This window comes from Musa acuminata, chromosome BXJ3-11 (assembly GCF_036884655.1).
Source record: "Musa acuminata AAA Group cultivar baxijiao chromosome BXJ3-11, Cavendish_Baxijiao_AAA, whole genome shotgun sequence".
In the NCBI taxonomy this organism is placed as follows: Eukaryota; Viridiplantae; Streptophyta; class Magnoliopsida; order Zingiberales; family Musaceae; genus Musa; species Musa acuminata.
In genome coordinates, this window is record NC_088359.1 from 32,288,428 (window position 1) to 32,306,281 (window position 17,854).

Genomic DNA, 17,854 nt, shown 5'->3' on the forward strand with positions numbered 1-17,854 from the left:
GACTTAAATAAGTCATTCTCTCGGCCATACTATAAATTTTTCCTTTGGATGCCCTAAATCGATTCCGCTCGTCTCTTCTCGTCGCCGATCGCTAGGGTTGCCTCCCTGCCTCTTCTTCTTTTCTCAGAGTGGAGTAGTCTTGAGGCGATGGCGGAGCACCTGGCTTCGATCTTTGGGACGGAGAAGGACCGGGTGAATTGCCCCTTCTACTTCAAGATCGGAGCGTGTAGGCACGGCGACCGGTGCTCGCGACTACACACGAAGCCCAGCATCAGCCCCACCCTCCTCCTCTCGAACATGTACCAGCGCCTTGACAACGCTATCACCCCCGGACTTGACTCTCAGGGCCAGCCTATGGACCCCCGCCAGATCCAGGAGCACTTCGAGGTCCTAAACATTATCATCATCATCATTTTCTTCTTCTTCTTCTTCTTCTTCTTCTTCTTAGATATTGGCTATGATTTATGTAGGTCCAGGCAGGCGTGTCCAATAATATTATCCGATTTCAAAAAATAAACTTGTTTGTGTTGATTTCTTTGTGGTAGTAATAATCGTTGGGGTCTTTCTAATCTCGTAGTTATCAGGTATATGTTTCACGAAGCGATGCTATTCCATATACCTCGAAAAGACTGATCGTGTTCTCCAAACTTACTTGCTGCAACTATCTTATGAATGTTGGAGTTATGCCTCTAAGCATTACCTCAATTCAGGGAGGGGAGAAGCTGCCGAATAGAAATAACAACTAGGTGTATTACTAATTAATTCTTTTTGTTATTGCAAATGAGAGAGAGCAATAGTTGAAACATGAGCTTTAGCACTTAGATTTCTGTTTATCTTTAGGGATACTAGTCTCAAAATCTTTCACTTGGATTTTGAACTTCTTTAGTAACTTTTGCTCGTTATATAACACATGAAAATAGCATACAATCATGGGTATGTACTGCCATGGAGCACCGCCCTCTCTCCTCTCATGTTTGCATTATGAAGATACTTATTGAAGTTCAATAGTATATTCCTTCTCAACTAAAATAGAACTTACTTTTCCTTCTCCCAAGTGCCATAGGAGTCCTCTTGTGAACAAGGTAAGTTGTCTTTTTCATGCCTTACATTTATAACTCCTTTTTGTACATGATTACTGATCTCTCTATACATAAAATCTTCTGCCTGTATTGTTTGAGTCACCCACAAGATGCACATGGATTGCCACGTCATCCATTGGAGACTCATAAGCTGGCTCAGCATATTACATTCTGAATCACTGTTAGATGTTAGCAGCCTAATTCATGGCCAAAGCAGGCTGATTTCGGAACAATTCAGGATAGATCTTGGCTGGTTTTGATTGGTGTCCAGTTGGATTATGTTTCTGTCTAGGTTGCATTGTAATAATGGAAGTGGTCGTAGATTTCCCTGTCATTTCTGTTTCCTCATATGTTCAGTCACAACAATAGATGTTATGTTATCTCTAATCACCTAACAAGAGGAATACATGTGCAAAATTAGGAGGAAAGGGGAATAGTACTAAATAAAAAATTTTAAAAATAAGGCAGTGATGTTGAAGTTAGTAGTTACAGTAGCAAATATTTTAAGATAAAACTTAGACAAGAAGTGACATTTAAATGTTACAGATAGATGTGATAAGTGTTATGACTACTTCAATGCTGGGAAGCACAGACATGGTGATTTGGGTGATGTACCCGGGTCCAACATGTGTCGGACATGGATTCATCTCTACACGATCGATCATGTGTTTTTTTTATTTTTTATTTTTTTAATTCATCGGATATACCATTCGCATGTTGGACTAAGTGGTCACGTGCGAAGGTGTCAGGGAACCTCTGGAATTTGACCCGGTGGTCGCTTGTCAGGGTATTAGGAACCTTCGGAATCCATCTTCCTCATGGATATAGGGAGGATTTTGATGTTAAATACCACCTATCCCGATTGAACCCTAGCACATCATCAACTGCCCTTCTTCCTCACCGGCTTGGCTTCCCTTGCTTTGACTTTTTAAAATTCTTTTGATGAAAAGATTAGATGGTTAGTAATTGGCTTCAGAAGGTTAGCAACCATCGCTTCCTATATCATCCTGGATATTATCTAGTTCTTCTCATGAATAAACATTGAGGATTTATATGTAGAGATTAGATTTAGATGTTCGATTTTTTGTGTTAAATTTTACTTTTCACAATTGTAACATCTTGATTTAATCCCACATTGAAAGTGGGTTAAGATTAAGATTGACTTATATGAGCTAGCAGTTTAAGCTCATTGAAGTTAATATATTAGTTATCTTGTCAGGCCATAGATGTGGTCGGAGAGCACGTCATGATGTGAAGCCATCATTGGGCTAAGCTTCATCTTAGAGAGATTATAACATTCTGATTTAGCCATTGAAACTTGGGTTTAAGTATTTCGAGCCAATGGTTTAGGCCCAACGAAGCTAATAGGCTTGTTATCCCATTAGGTTAGGCTCAGACAATGATGAGAGGCACGAATAGGAAAGGTCTATTCGTGGACGGGGCCGGGGAGCATGTCACGATGTGGAGCCACCATTGGGCTAAGTCTCATGTGCCCTCTTATGGGGTTTGATTCTATACTATGTTGGGCGTTGATAAGGGCGTCAAGCCTTTAACTAGGGGGAGATTATAACACTTTGATCTAGTCCCATATTGAAGTGGACAAAAGACAAAGGCTGACTTATAATGGTGATAGGTGGACTACTATTAATTTTGGCCTAAGCATTTTGGGCTAGCAGTTTAGGCTCAACGAAAGTAACCAGTCAGTTATCCATTAGGTCAGGCTGTGAAAATAACTGCATGTATAAAATCTTAAATGGGGCTTATCCTACCAAATAAGTAAATAGTTTAATCTTGTATTTTCTTGCATGTTTTTACAGTTTCATTGAGCTGGTTTTTGTAGCCTTATCATAGAAGTTTGAGTAAGCAAGCATGTCTTATCATTTCAAGCATTGGTTTGCATGTTATGATATTTCGAGAAAGAAAAAAAAAGGCATCTCTAGAGATTAAATGAAGTTGTTTAAGGACATATTTTGTTACTTTTGATGTTAATGGTTTCAGTTATTTGTGTCATTTAGTTGCAATATGTGATTTTAATGAAGCTGTGTTGACAGAATTTTTATGAGGATCTTTTTGAGGAGTTAAGCAAATATGGAGAGATTGAAAGCCTGAATGTTTGTGACAATCTGGCTGATCACATGGTACTCAACATCTGAATATGATGATTGTTTTAATTTATGTTATATTTAAACCATTATCTCACACCTCTTTGTTTCATTTACAGGTTGGTAATGTTTATGTTCAGTTCAGGGAGGAAGAGCATGCTGCAAATGCGCTTCGCAACCTGACAGGAAGGTTTTATGCAGGTTGTGTTTGTTTGCTTTGGTGTTCCATTGTATGCTAGGCCTTTTTGTGACATTAAGGTTTATCTTTCATAAAGTTCTTGGTTCATAACTTAGTTGCAATTGTTTCTGTTGTGTAATTCCTCTTTTTAGTTCTTAAATGGAGTTGTATTTGCAGGACGTCCAATTATTGTCGATTTCTCTCCAGTTACCGATTTTCGTGAGGCTACATGTAGGCAGTATGAAGAGAACACCTGCAACCGAGGTGGATACTGCAATTTTATGCATTTGAAACAAATTAGCAGGTATATTCTATTATTATTGTCTGACATCTTTGCACTTTTATTATTTTGAGTTGCTTTTCTAATAAAATTTTCAATTATTGCCAGGGAGTTGAGACGAAAATTATTTGGGAGATATAGGAGGAGGCAAAGAAGCCGTAGTAGAAGCCGAAGCCCCTATCGACAGCGTAACTTTGAAGACCGTCATGTAAACCGTAGCCATGGCAAGCGTCATGGTGACAGGGATCAGTATATTGAAGAACGAGGCAGAAAACCTCGAAGCCGAAGCCCAGGTCGTAAGAGGAACCGCAGCAGGAGCCCTGCAGGAAGAAGGAATAGAAGTCCTGTCAGAGAAGGAAGCGCCGAGCGAAGGGCCAAAATTGAGCAGTGGAACAGGGAAAGGGAGCAGGCAGATGCTGCTAGAAAGAACAATGAATACACACAGAATGGTCAGCAGCAGCATGATCAAGAAGAATGAGGTCATTGATATCTATGGTTTTCTGGTTCGTACTTTGCTTCTTTGGCTTTGTTCATTCAGTCGTAGAGAAAGATGCGTCTTTGGATAGCTACTTATTCACAAAAAGTAAAGCTCACAGTCCATTTTCCACTGTGCAGGTGGTGTGCAGGTTCAAAGTCCTGTTCAGTGGAATATAAAAAACTAAAAACCTTGTGTCTAGAGAATTTCACAACACAATCACCTGCTTGCCTGCATTATCGATTTTTATTTGACTAAATGTGTCTTTTAGGTATTATGGCTATGGCAGGGGATACCCAGGATAGTGCTCATTATTTAAGCATTCATCCCATATTTTACTTATCATTTAAGCATTCACTCATATATTAAGTTTAGCAGCATATGGCCTACAAGTCCTGTTAAGATAGAAGTAAACGCAAAACCAAAAACCAGTTCTAACCATCAATTGATTTCAGCAATTGAGGTAAAACAAAAAATTGCAATTTTTTTTTTATAAACACCAGGCTTCTGAGAACCTTTGGACTAACAAGCATCCTTTATCATGATACTCGAATAATCAAAGGATTTTATGTCAGGTAGAATTTTTTTTCTTTTACATGCTTGCTTTGCTACTTGATTGAGTAACGAGCACTTGGTTTTATACCATGTTGCTTTTCTCCTTTTGGCTGGTTTAATTTATCTTTAAGATTCAATGAGCTTATCTTTTCGACAAGTTTTGCAGGTCCAGGTGTTCCTGCTCCTTGTGGGCTTCAATTCATCACTTTGTTGCTTATATGAACTTCATTTTCAGGACAGGGGCGATAACATGCCAGTGAATTCACCAGAGTCTGCATCAGAGGCAGGGTGTCCAAATAAAGTTACTCGAGTTTCCGTCTAGGGTGCCTTCTACTTTTCAGAATCTAATGGAACCTTGTTAGCTTAGTTGTGGTGTTTAACAGTATGTAAAAGCTGCCATGTAGCGTTTGGAACTTGTAGTATGAAGGTGGTTGGTCGAATATGATTGCCTATCGACATCACAGTATATTACGATATTGTGGTACATCTGATAATGATGGTGGTTGGTCGAATATGATTTGCCCATCGATAGCACAGTATATTATGATATTGTGGTACGTCTGATAATGATGGTGTTTGGTCAATACGATTGATTGCCTATCGATGTCACAGTATATTATGATATTGTGGTACATCTGATAATGATGGTGGTTGGTTGAATATGATTGCCTATCGATATCACAGTATATTACGATATTGTGATCGAAGGTGATCAGTCATTCATGCTTGCTGTTTAGGATCGTACATGATGGTTTGATGTTTGTTAATTGAGTGTGTATACAGAGGCAGTATCTTCTTTTTATTGATAAAATGGTTCTTGAGAGCAGATTCCTGTTTAAGCTGCTCTTCAATGGTTGTGTGGGATGCTTTGTTTTTTTCTTTGTTATTGTAATTGACATCTTCAAAATTTTGGAGTGAGGTTTAGGTTTCAAACTCTTAATATTTAGTAAGCAAGATTTAATATTTTAGTTATTAAAATTTGTTGGATGAAGTTTTATATCTTCAATCCTAAATGGGTTTTTATGTGTACGATCAGGTGGTCTCTTACGTGGTGAATGCACCATCCAACTGCCAACCGTCAACAACCGTCTCAAAATAAGAAACACTCCTTTCATTGATATCACGTCACAGTTTCGACCTTTTCAATTTGATCTTACTGCTGAATTAGATTGTAAGAACATGTAGTTCGATGAGATAGACAACATATGACGCTGCGAAGTTAATCATTGATTAAACCAATGGTGATGTTTGTCGTGGCAGACCGGGTTAAGATAAGATACTGTCGGTCGATCGGTCGGTCAGCAAATTAACAGAGTTATCTTTGATTAAACCAATGATGTTTGGGTTAAGATACTATTGGTCAGTAAATTAAAGCAACGCAGGGAGTAGCACTTAAAACTTTATATGAACTGACGACAGGAATGCAAGAAATTGATACGGGAGTTGTCATGCAAGAGTCATTATGGGCAACTATGCAAATCACATGTAAAGCATATCATCCACGAAACAGCAGTGTGATAACAGTTCAAGCGGTGGGAACGTGCAAGAGAAGACACATCCAGCACTGTGAACGCTACGAGTTCCATGACAAAGCATAGTATACTGATGAACGCAATCGTAAGTGTAATCCGCTTGAAGGAGATTTACATGCAGAGAGGCAAACAGGCCACCAACACAGAAGGGACAGAAAAATCCCATTTCTCTCATCAAAATTCTCGGTAAGACAGGGATTACAGACGAATAGAAATACCGTGAATTGCTAATTTTAATGCACTATAACGAGCTGTGATGGCACGAGGATGGTGTTTGGCATGATCCCTCAAATGGGGACGATCTGCTTCCAGTGACTTGCAAATGAAGCGTGAAGCTGGTATTTGTTTTTCCCTTTTACACGTCTGTATCGGCACCACCACCTCCGCTGTTGGAGAGCTTTTCCAATCAGTGCAACACCGAGGGAGCGATTCTAGCATGAAGAATGCAGCATGTCATCCTGTTAGCATTGTCGTTAACTGCTGAAGGATATGCCCGAGCAGAAAGAGCAAATGCGTCAATATCTGGAACAACGTTCAGGACAAAGTTAATCCACATTTTAAGTCGAATAAGCAATTTGCTTACATACAGTCATAGTATTTGCAGATCTAATGCAGAATATTCAGAAATGACAGGCCAGAGAAAGCAGCTTACCAACAGAACCAAGAACAACCAATTTGAGTTCAAAATAGTCCAATTGGCACATGTGTTTGGTCCACTTTATCATGCTCGGCGACATCCATGTTTTGGCAAAACCTCTGTGACATACAGTGAGCATGCACAATCAGAAGCTGGCCAGGAGTGCCGTTCGTGTTGCTTGCATCGTCTTGCTTCTTTGATAGATCCAAATAAACAGTCCCTTTATACATCCATTCATCCCGTACTTCAGAGTAAACATCTTCAAATGGTTCTCCGCATAATGCACATATGCTTTGGCTCTCATCAGCAGGAACCATCAGTTCAGAATCCTTTACAGATGAACCAACTTCCTCCAGCGATATTGCCACCTCTGAGGAAGATTGCTGATATCTCATGTCTGAAAACCATTTTCTAGACCTTTCGTTAAAATTACTTGTTTCAGACTCCTTGGAGATATGCCAATCTAAATGCCATTGGAGCTGCTCTTGGAGTCTGAACCTTAGACCACATTTGTGGCATTGAAGCTTTAGATCATCAAATAGGCTTCTGACAACTGAAGGATGAGATCCACGAATGATTTCAGATTTGAACTCAGTGCCTAAATGCTCCTTCAATTCAGTTGCACTGGATTGTACTAGTGCAGCACTTGCAGTGGATACTGATGCAGCAGGCTGGTCTTCCAAAGGTGGAGCAACACCTGGGGTAGTCAAGCTTAAAGAAACTTGCTCTAAACTATTGTTAGTGCATTGATCTCGGACCTTATCAGGCAGCTGAGCTGCGGATGTAGTTGTCAACACGGTTGGTGGTGAGGCTATTAAACCTTTTGCAACTAATGAACTCAGAATACCAGAAAGTGGACTCAGAGTGGGCCCAGACGTCTTGGAGTTCTCTGAATTAACATCAACCGAGGATGAGGAAGGCGGAGGCCCAGGTGGTAGAGGAGGTACCACATCTCCTGAATGTGGTGGTTTTAAATCTGGTATGCTCCCAAGGGGAAAAGCAGGTGTAAATGTTAAGGGAGTACTTAAAGGAGCAGCTGATGTGAAAACCTGGACAGGAGGAGGTCCAACTGGCAAAGGAGGTTGTACACTCATCTTCTGGAAGTTGCTGACTGAATTATTCGAAAATAGACCGCTATTCATGATAGCAGCCAACAAACTACTTGTGCTAGACTGACTTGAGGCTTCAACAACAGGATTATTTGCATGGCTCATGCTTCTGCCAGAGTCTTTTCCAGTCTGATGAATTCCAAGATCCATGGGCAGAGGTGGCAGTTTCTCAGTTTGATGGGAAGGTTGAGACTGGGTTTTGATCTTAAGGGAAGGTTGGGTCTGGGCTTCAGTTCGAGACAAAGGCTGAGTTTCTGCCTGTTGTTGGGATAGATTATGTCGTGATTGCTTTATCAAAGGAAGATGATTTAAGGATGCTGAAGTAGCAGAATCAAGTAAGCCTTCAAGCTGCTGATAAGTATCTGATTGGGACTCTATTGAGCCTGATAAACTATCAAATGGCTGAGCACGATTCTTCACTGGAAAGATATCCAGGGACCCTACCGGCTGTAAAGGCTTCCGACCCACTTGAGATAATGAATTAAACAACAGAAGATTTTGATCCGTTAAGTCGTGTGGCTTTAGATGTTGAATGGGTTCTGGAGGAGGTAAATGAGAAGACAGCGATAGAGGAGGCTGTGAAAGATGCTGCCTTTGCTGTTCAGAAGTTGCACCTGGCACTGGGGTATTAGCGTGAGGGCTCAATCTTGAAGATAGCACAGAAGATTGCAGCCCAGGCAGAGGCAAAGATGAATTATCATGTGTAGATAAACCACCACCAGAAGGGATTAATTGTTGACCAACTCTTGAGCTTTTGTCATTTATTCCAACCTCTGATGCTGGTACATCACGGCGAGACCAGAAGGATGAGGAATTTTCTGATGAAGCCCTTTGTTGTAATAGTGAATTTGAAGAGGTCTTTAACACCGAATCAGTCTCATGCTTGGCACGAGATGGCAAAATGTGCTCACCAAAGTCCTGCATAATATGAATATCATTAGCCTATACATTTCAATGGTGTAAGCATTTATTTGACAAGCTTGAAGTTGAATCTATCTGACAAATACAAGTATTTCAATAAAAGTGAACATATCACCATTAGCAAGAACATAAATAAGTTCCAACTAAGATTTCTTACCTGATAACACACTGAACATTCAATTTGGAACAGCTCAGAATTACAAAGGATCCATATTCTAAAAGAAACATTCAAGTTGCAGACCATAACATCAACAAAACTACATGCGGTATCTAATATGAGATATAAATAGTGCATAAACTTCTAGCATCCTGCCAAGCTGAAAGGAACTGTTTCGCTTTGCAAAGAAGAATATGCAAGCATGCACTATTAAGTTCAAGCACCAAGGGAAAATATTGAAGTCATTAAAACAATGAATACCTTAAAAAGTGGAATTCTGCTTTCGGTTTTAGACGTCTCCACTAAGTGAGAGAAGGCATCAACTGTGTTCAAGTTAGTTTTTGCATGTTCAGTCTCCAGAGGGATCCACTTTCCTCTTTGCAGGCTAGCGGACTTGTCAGCATTGCCACTAGTCCATCCACCTTTGATTGAGTTGTTGGTACCTCCATAATCTGTTGGTCGGGTTTTTATGTCATCCCACATATATTCTTCCTCCTCAGAGTTCTTCCAACTTCTAGATGATTCCAATTTCATTCTATCTGTATCACAAACTGAAGTTTGCTGGCTATTAGCTCGCATAGGTCCAGATTTCCCATAGGTTCCATAAGAATGATTGACATCAAAACCATTCCTTTCGCTTAATTGTGCCTGAGTAGCAGTAATACCAACGCCATAATATGGTTTGCCATGCCCATCTTGGTCTTTGAGCCTCTCGCTGACCCTTAGAATGCCAAGGTCTGCCTCTCGTGAAATATCAGAAGAATATTCATGATCTCTAGCATCTTTAAGTCCTTTTTTCTCATTAATCACATTGTTTACTGTTACCCGTTGTGAATGTTGCATATTCTGCAAAATAGAACTTAAATTAGCATAAAAGATATAGATCTTTAACTAGAAGACAAAGTTACTTCTAGAATGTGAAAGCTTTACGAGCATCTTTATGAGAAACAACATACAGGCATCTTAGTAGGCAGATTTGTCCATTGCCTTGATTTTCCTGCCATAACAATTTTGTCAGAACTCTCTGCATCATCAAAAGTACTAACCACACCACTGACCTCATCATTGCTTATGTCCTTGGCCTTCACCAAACAAAATGGATATCAACATAACAAAAAATATGTGAAGGTACTAAGAACTGAGTAATAAAAAGTTTCAGATTGTAGATAGACAAAAAATTCTTCAAGAAAATACAATAAATATATAATGGAGAATAATTCTTTTAGTGCTCGTTCATCTATTTAGGACAAGAGTAAACAACATGATAAATATCTTCACATGCCATAAGTTACATGATAACCGTAGCACACATATGCATACATGTTTACTTATGTTGACCAAGTCCATTAAACCTGTAATGGTAGAGACATCACATTTTAAAGGAGAACAAGACAACACAACCCCCAATTCTTTCTCTCTCCCTCATTTTCCCCCTCATCGCCTCCATCATGCAACATGCAACATGCAACATTAGCATCATTCCAAATTACACAATCTTCAAAACATCTAAAATCTGATGTGCAAGCCTCATGCAACGGGACACCATTAGGAATAAACAGTACTAAAAACCTCAAACTATAAGTTGATGGTTACAGATATAAGAGTGCAGGATACAGGAATCTATTTGTAATCAAAATAATCAGGAATTATAAGCCATTTGCCTAACATTTTACAACCATGAGGTTACGGTATTTCATGTGCTATATCTGAATTATTGAGTGAATAGTGTTTCATTTTTCACTAACAAAATGTTCACGAACAGAAAAAGCTATTATGTGGCCTAAGTCCAAGAAGTAAACAAAATCCCGTCTTTATTATAAAAACGTGTAAATACTAAGCTTATACAAAATACATAATCCTATGATGGACATATAGCAAGTAAAGAAAAAGCATGGGACTTTAAGATAGCATTTGGTGTCCTATAATAATGTAACTCAATAACTTTTTCTAGAAAAACTCTGAAAATGACAAAAAAGAAAGAAAGAGAACATATATATCACAAAATTGATACTGCAGACTTAGCCTTTGTTAAATCAAACTACAAAAGCAAGAAACTGAAATGAAATCTGGAGGTTAACAAATCATCCTGTTGTGTGGTCAAACAAAAGGCCAACTATGAAACATCAAAACGGTACGGGCAAGAGGAAGTGGGGGTGTGTGGGGGGGGATCGGGGTAGCATCAACGTCAAAAACCAAAACAAAAGGAAATGGAAAGAAAAAAAAAGCAAAACAACAATACGAACCGCTAATGGCATCTATATGTCATCAGTTTCCAGAACATCACAAGAAATTAAAAACAAATTCCTAAGAAAAAGCGAACAAGGAGAAAACAAGGAAAAGAAAGGGACAAAGAAGTTGTGAGACCAAAGGGAAAAAATAAGAGGTAGTGCCAACTCCACCGATTGACACTGACCTGGCCAGTCAACAAGTCATGTAATAACTTGAAAAACCAGAACCAAGTTGGGTTCTATCTTTATACCTATGTCATATATTTTGGTTTTTTGACTTATTTGGCCCAAAACCATGTGGCTCAGCCAAGTCACCAAGCTATTCATCAAGTTTTCCAACCTTGCTTAACAGGTCTACCAGATTAATTAAGAACTGAAAAAAATCCCAGTAGACTAATTTTCCTGAATTTGCTTGGAGAAGGGGACGCTAAGATAAGAGAAAGGACGAGCAAATTCCCAGATCAAAGATCATACCATGTTCAAAAGTAAAGAAAAATCTATTTAGAAAACTTTGGATGTGCTTTTTAAAGTCTGAAAACACCCGTGAATCCTTATAATGAGAAAATAAACTCGCAGAACAGCAGTTTATGACTAAAGAAAGGACAGGAAATCTTAAGCATGGTGCAAAGGTATAAACATCAATTTTTTTGCCTCATTCCTAAACTGTCAAGGAAGCTCAAAAGCACAGTCCAAGGCTATGGAAACCAGAAAGCTCTATAGGGCTGATTAAATACCAAAACATTGCAAGTACAGCAAGCTTGACTAACAAAATATAGCATAATATTTTAGTTTTCTTTCTCAATTCTCCCAGAAATAATTGATCAGATCATTCTTTCCATTAATCCCAGCCTTCTAAACAAGCAGCCAGATCCAATACCAAAAGAGTCGAACCTTTATTGCATTTTGTATCACATAGACTTTTGTCTCTTTCATAGTAGGAGGCATATCTCTATGTCCATTTGCAGAACACTTTGGTACAATACACTGCCTACATAAAGATGTATCTTCAAAAAGCTTTCATGCGTCTTTGACGCAGGACATTAATGACAATGCATGAGTTCATATCCAGAAACTCACAGTACAACTTGGATCAGTAGATACTAAAAATGGATAGTCAATACAAGTACATGTGTAAAATTCAAGAAAATATTTCTTCTTAACCTCTTTTGATCCTTAATCATCTAGCTAACTCAGGTCAACATGAACTAATTCGATAAATATCTTTTCCTTTTTCCAGTAAGGAAACATCATTTTTCAATTAGTACAAGTAAAATTATGAACTAATATTGACAATTTATAGCCCATTTATCCAAGAATCACTACCCATATTTTATTCATTTAAATCACAGGATCCTTTACCAGTTCTTGTACCACTTTCTGCAGTCTCGTTTTCGATGTAACCTACTAGTTTAAGCAATTTCCATGAAAATTTCCACAATTTTGGACATCTCAATGCAAGAACACTGATCAACAAACATAACCATGTCAGATGGACAGTGTAATGGTATCGTAGTGACATTTACATTGACCAGAACATAAATTGTGAAACCATTAACACACTAAAACAACACAAGAGTACAAAGCCGAAGGAAGCCAATAACCATGATATCTGAAATCATAAGTGGCTGGCTTACCCTTGAGGAATGCAGTTTCTGCCTTGCCTCCAAGTATTTTGGATTTACATGAATGCTGTGGGCTGGACGTTGTGGTTGGGAATCAAGTTTTGATGATACAGATCCAGATGAAACATTGATAACCGGTGGGAAACCAAGTTCTTTTTCAATTAACTGAAGTGAGGCAGGGGGGAACACTCCTCTCCACGTCCCAAAAAGATGTCTCATACTAGGACGAATAGAAGAATCAACCTGTTTATAGGCCTTGCAGAATACCTATAAATAAAAAATACATAGATCACAGATCAAGAACTCGAAGATGAAATGACACAAGACAAAAAGGAGAGGGTGAAAGGAACAGAAGCCAAAATATGCACAACAGCAAATAATGATGCAAGCTTCCGATATATTAATCCAACAGCAGAATCCACCTCAGGTAGCCTTGAAGCGAAATATCTGATATAATCTCTTCCAATATTCTTCACGATACTATCTAGGAGATACAGGGAAGGTAACTTTTGTTCAGTGGCCACCTGCATATCATCATAGGAACTATATATCATTGTTATTCCTTCATAATGAAAAGAAAACAATACATAAGTAAAAAAGGGACAAGGAACTGAAGACACAGGGAGATCATAAAAAACTACAGAAAAGAAATGGAGAAGAATTTTACAAGCAATTATGACTATCTAAAATAAAAAAGTTTACAGAAGCCATTGATTTATATCGATAATTGTTAAGGGAATAATGTGGATTACAGAGATAGACATTTTGATAACGATAAGGTAGAGAGAACAAAAGGAACATAATTCAAGTTATCGAGAATGGCATGCTTCCTGATTCACACTTTGCTTACCTACTCTGGAAATGTTGCACATAATTGGTGTTTCGATGAAAGATGGGTCTGAGCCTCAAATTTGTTACATATAAATCATATTTTATCAATATGGACTAATTTCAATTAACTAGAATAACCAATGTTTTCACATTTTTTAGTGAGTATAAATTGAGAATTTAAAATGGAATATCTCAGAACAATGGGCTTACTATCATCTACTAACTTTTACGATGCTCCCAATTCTTCTTTCTCATTCACTCTAATGCTGCTAAATCTATCAGAACAAGTGCTGTTCACAGATAGTAGTAATCGAGAACATATTAAATTGAGAATACACTTTTACTACATCTATGCACAACAGCTTCAACATTGACCAGAGCATGAAGCGTGTGGCCTGCTCAAGCCTAAGCCCTTTAGATAAGTTTGATCAAGATTCAAAATCCTGACAGCAAAACTTGATCAAAATATTTAAGCCATTAATCGGATCAAACTTCACAAGGATTTCATTGAAAGCCTAGCCAGTCCAAAATAACCTGTATACAATGGTTTAAAATCTGCCATCCCAGCCAATAGTGTCCAAGATTAGCCAATTTGACCCCAAACCTTCAGCTTTTGAGGCAAAGTGATTCTAACTCAAAGATCATTTGGAACTGTCAAGGAGTTTGGCGTTGCATATCCTAGTTGATTCCAGCCGATTACAACCAATCCTAAGCTTGAATCAATTCCAGGAGATTTCACCAGAGACCATTGGCCCAACCGATCTCAACCACACAGATTCCCAGTCTCATGATGATTCATTTTGATTGACACTTGAGAAGATCGCACCAATAAAATTTAATGATAACGAAAAGGTGCCCCACCAGCCATCAGCAAAAATTGCACTTCTCATCTGTTACATATCATGGTAGGATTCCATGTGAAACCATTTTACGAGCCGGACAAATCTAACAGGTACAAGGGACCATGATATGCACATTGGAGAAGCCAGATGGAGAAGAAACCGATTGGAATTTAATTGATAAAAATATCTTTTAACTAGATTTTCCAGACCTATCCTTTTGCAGCCTTAATCCTAAAGCTGCATCAATATATCCAACAAGGTCGCTTATTATATGAGAAATGCATGTGCATGTATTGATAAAATAAGCAACAACTTCAGACCCTGTCGAGGACGTCTGAAAAACCATTTTGTTGGTAAAAATCTTCAACACGACCCCACATCAGACAATACTAAATCATCAACAAATGTAAGTCCCTCAAGAAGCACATAACCATTTGATGAAATTGTTGCATTTTTATTGGCGATTCAGTGGACCACAAACCGTAATCACGATCAACCTAGTAAACCAATTGCTCACTCAGAAGTGTGCTGGGTAATAGCGTCACTTGTTTGTTTCACCGGCGCATGCAGATCATAACCTCGAGATTAATTGGTTCAAGGAAACATTTACATCAACTTTATTTAATTGGGTGGACAAGTAGCCTTGATCAGAAGACATCAGAGGATCGGTCTTCTTTTACACACAGAAATCGTGTCATCATCGGTGGGATTGAGTAATGGGAACGTCTCTCGGCCCAAATACTGTTTTTGCAAGCACTTACTAGATCACAATCATACTGCGTCACCATAACAGGACAACATCCTCCTACGCCACATGATAGGATCAAGAAACTTGTCTTTTGACAATCTATTTCACAGAAAAGATCAAAACTTTGTGATTTATATGAGTTCAAGTACATCAGGTCACCTCGAGGACATTGGCGCAGATGACAGCGGCAATTTCCTTCGCGGCGTGAAGACTCTCTCCGGCAATAATGGTCAGATTGGTGATGATAGGCTTGGAATTGAAAGTTAGTTCGGCAAGGGCCGTCCTGTACTGTGCCACGAGCTCTTGATTGGATCCTACTGGAGCAACAGCATCGTCCCTTTCCTGTCTCTCGCGAGCCCTAGGCAACCTAGAAACCAACGGCTGGTTGCCGGCCCTGGCTGGAGGGATCAGGCGGTCCCTGTCGAAGGCGGCGCGGTCCCTCACGACCGCGTCCTCCGCCACCAATCGAGGCCGCTTCGAGCCAGGCTCTCGGGAGCGATCCATGGCGGATCTGCGGGAGCTCTCCATCTCCATCCCCCGGGAGATTCCGGCAGCCCTATCCTTATCGCTTAGTGGTCGCGGGACTCCAAGGAAGGAGCTGGGCCGCGCGATTCAGGGATCCAAGAGACCTACAAATAAGAGAATTGGGGCGGAAACGAAACCCTAGATCGATCGAGAGCTGGAGTTCGCAAAGGGCCGCGGGAGGGCGCGACAGCTGCAGGTGCGGCTCGCATGAGTCGTGGTTAATTTGTAATTGCACCGGAAGGGTGGAGGGTAGTTTCGACTTTCGAGAATCGAAGCGGAAATATATGTTGGACGAGAGACTTGCCGATGTTTTAGATGACGTATCAATTTCGTTTGACCTAAATCATAAGTTAAAATACTTAGATTGAAGTTAATAATAATATTATTTTCTTAATATTGTTGATCATGAAGTTGTCATGACTTGGTTTGATCATGAATGTATAAACTCGTTTAAGGGGTCCATGAGGTTCACAAGAGGAGATAAGAGCAGGAAGCGGACTTGGTTAGTACAATCCCGAAACACTACTTTTTCGCTAGAGACTGATTTAGTATCATCTTTAGGTGTGTCTTAGTCTTACCAAGGCCTCTACACAAGCGATTAATGTCGAGGGGATATTCTCGACCCAACCCCTTTAATGGTAAAGTTAGTTAGGAGGTGGAAATAGTATAAATAGTTTCCACTTTACATTTTGGGGTTGGTTTTTATACTTGAGTGATTGATGAAGTGTAGCTTAGTGTGTGAGCATTCTCAAAATCATGATTTGGGGGGGATGACAGGTCGTTTGTGATAAATGACCCAAACTAAGAGGAAAATCGAGGGGATGAGTCTCGTTGCTAAAGATTAATTTATCATATAGTTGGCTCATGTGACCCTCCCAAAGATTGAGATGGACAGAGGCTAGAGGATCATGTTCCTACTGATGGTCGTAAGGGAGGGGCTTTAGCTCTTCCACGCACATCTATCACCCAAATGACTATCCATAGTTAGATTGAATCAAGAATATAATGTTTACATTATTATTTTTCCTATCGAGTAGTATAATCATCGTACCCTTACAAGTAATATTAATTTTATCGTGATGTTATAAATCAGATGTGAGTAAATAGCATTAGAACCATACCTTTATGTCTAATTTAGCTATAAAATCGAGTTGGTAGCTCATGAGAAAGTCAACAGCGACTAAGTTAATCGAAGGAAACAAAAACAAATCTCCTTTTTTGGGTTAAATTAGTTGAGACAATATATTTTATTTTATTGTGATGACTAAGTCAATCAAAATTAGGCCACAACGCATGTCGAAAGATATCCCGGAGATCCATTTATTCGAAGGTAAGCTATCATGAGACGTCAACACATGGAGTTGCAAGTCTTGCAAGACGATAACTTCAATCTCTTTGGCAGGAGATCCTAAAGAATTAGCACAGTGGATGTAAACAAGCTACGATTAGAGTGGGGATCAAAGCTTTGAACTCCATGCACTCTTGTGATCTATATATAAATGATAGTGCTCTATTCGTGTGAAGCACGTATGCCATTTTCCTTCATCTCCTCTCCACCACAAGTTTACACTCTGCAGTGGAGGAGGATCATGAGGACGCGGAATCCAGAATGGCTTCAAGCTGAAGAGGAGAAGGATTAAATGGTAAGCCGCATTTGATGATGCCATGGGGTTTCTTCGTGCCTCGGCTTGCTTCTGTTCTTGTCCGAATCAACAACAGAAGCAAGGTGCTGATACCTTGTCGACTCCACCTTAGCTTCTGTTCTTCATGCCTCGGCTTGCTTCTGTTCTCCTCTTCAAGCTGAAGAGGAGAACGAACAAGATCACCTGAAACCTTGTCGACTCTCACCTAAGCTTACACTCCAGGCTTTTCTGCATTATATTCCGCAAGGTGATATCAGATAGCCAAAAACACCGAGCAGTGGTTGACTTGGTGATCTTACAGTGAAGTCGTAAGAGAACAAGGAGGAATGCAGCAGCTTTCACTGTTCTGCCGACCATTCAGCGGCCATCAGTTAAGAGACAAACTACATC

At 39.4% G+C, this 17,854-nt stretch overlaps 2 protein-coding genes across 5 annotated transcripts; one reads left to right on the forward strand and one right to left on the reverse strand.

The window, feature by feature from the left end:
• The first annotated feature begins 58 nt into the window (after positions 1-58).
• LOC103972460 (splicing factor U2af small subunit B) lies at positions 59-5,208 on the forward strand. Of its 4 annotated transcripts, none has more exons than XM_009386809.3 (6): positions 59-387; positions 3,131-3,217; positions 3,301-3,382; positions 3,537-3,663; positions 3,748-4,142; positions 4,255-5,208. In XM_009386809.3, the coding sequence occupies exons 1-5, from the start codon at positions 148-150 to the stop codon at positions 4,115-4,117; spliced, it is 906 nt and encodes a 301-aa protein (XP_009385084.1). In that variant the 5' UTR covers positions 59-147; the 3' UTR covers positions 4,118-4,142; positions 4,255-5,208. The 4 variants fall into 4 exon arrangements, with proteins under 4 accessions (XP_009385084.1, XP_009385083.1, XP_009385085.1 ...); XM_009386808.3 differs by having other exon boundaries at positions 4,905-5,208; XM_009386810.3 differs by having other exon boundaries at positions 3,748-4,118; positions 4,905-5,208.
• Positions 5,209-6,236: 1,028 nt separating this feature from the next.
• LOC135586744 (polyadenylation and cleavage factor homolog 4-like) lies at positions 6,237-15,970 on the reverse strand. The gene is made up of 7 exons (XM_065175181.1): positions 15,456-15,970; positions 13,298-13,399; positions 12,888-13,142; positions 9,982-10,107; positions 9,287-9,871; positions 6,854-8,865; positions 6,237-6,723 (listed from the first exon to the last, which is right to left on the reverse strand). The coding sequence occupies exons 1-6, from the start codon at positions 15,828-15,830 to the stop codon at positions 6,883-6,885; spliced, it is 3,426 nt and encodes a 1,141-aa protein (XP_065031253.1). The 5' UTR covers positions 15,831-15,970; the 3' UTR covers positions 6,237-6,723; positions 6,854-6,882.
• Positions 15,971-17,854: the final 1,884 nt, after the last annotated feature.

Excerpts from the sequence above, each read along its gene's own strand:
- LOC103972460 (XM_009386809.3), top strand. The coding sequence starts at position 148 with ATGGCGGAGCACCTGGCTTCGATCTTTGGGACGGAGAAGGACCGGGTG. Across the intron at positions 388-3,130 it reads AGATCCAGGAGCACTTCGAG|AATTTTTATGAGGATCTTTT; the intron begins GTCCTAAACATT and ends CTGTGTTGACAG. Across the intron at positions 3,664-3,747 it reads CATTTGAAACAAATTAGCAG|GGAGTTGAGACGAAAATTAT; the intron begins GTATATTCTATT and ends AATTATTGCCAG.
- LOC135586744 (XM_065175181.1), bottom strand. The coding sequence starts at position 15,830 with ATGGAGATGGAGAGCTCCCGCAGATCCGCCATGGATCGCTCCCGAGAG. Across the intron at positions 10,108-12,887 it reads AGAAACTGCATTCCTCAAGG|GCCAAGGACATAAGCAATGA; the intron begins GTAAGCCAGCCA and ends TGTTTGGTGAAG. Across the intron at positions 8,866-9,286 it reads GCAGAATTCCACTTTTTAAG|GACTTTGGTGAGCACATTTT; the intron begins GTATTCATTGTT and ends CATATTATGCAG.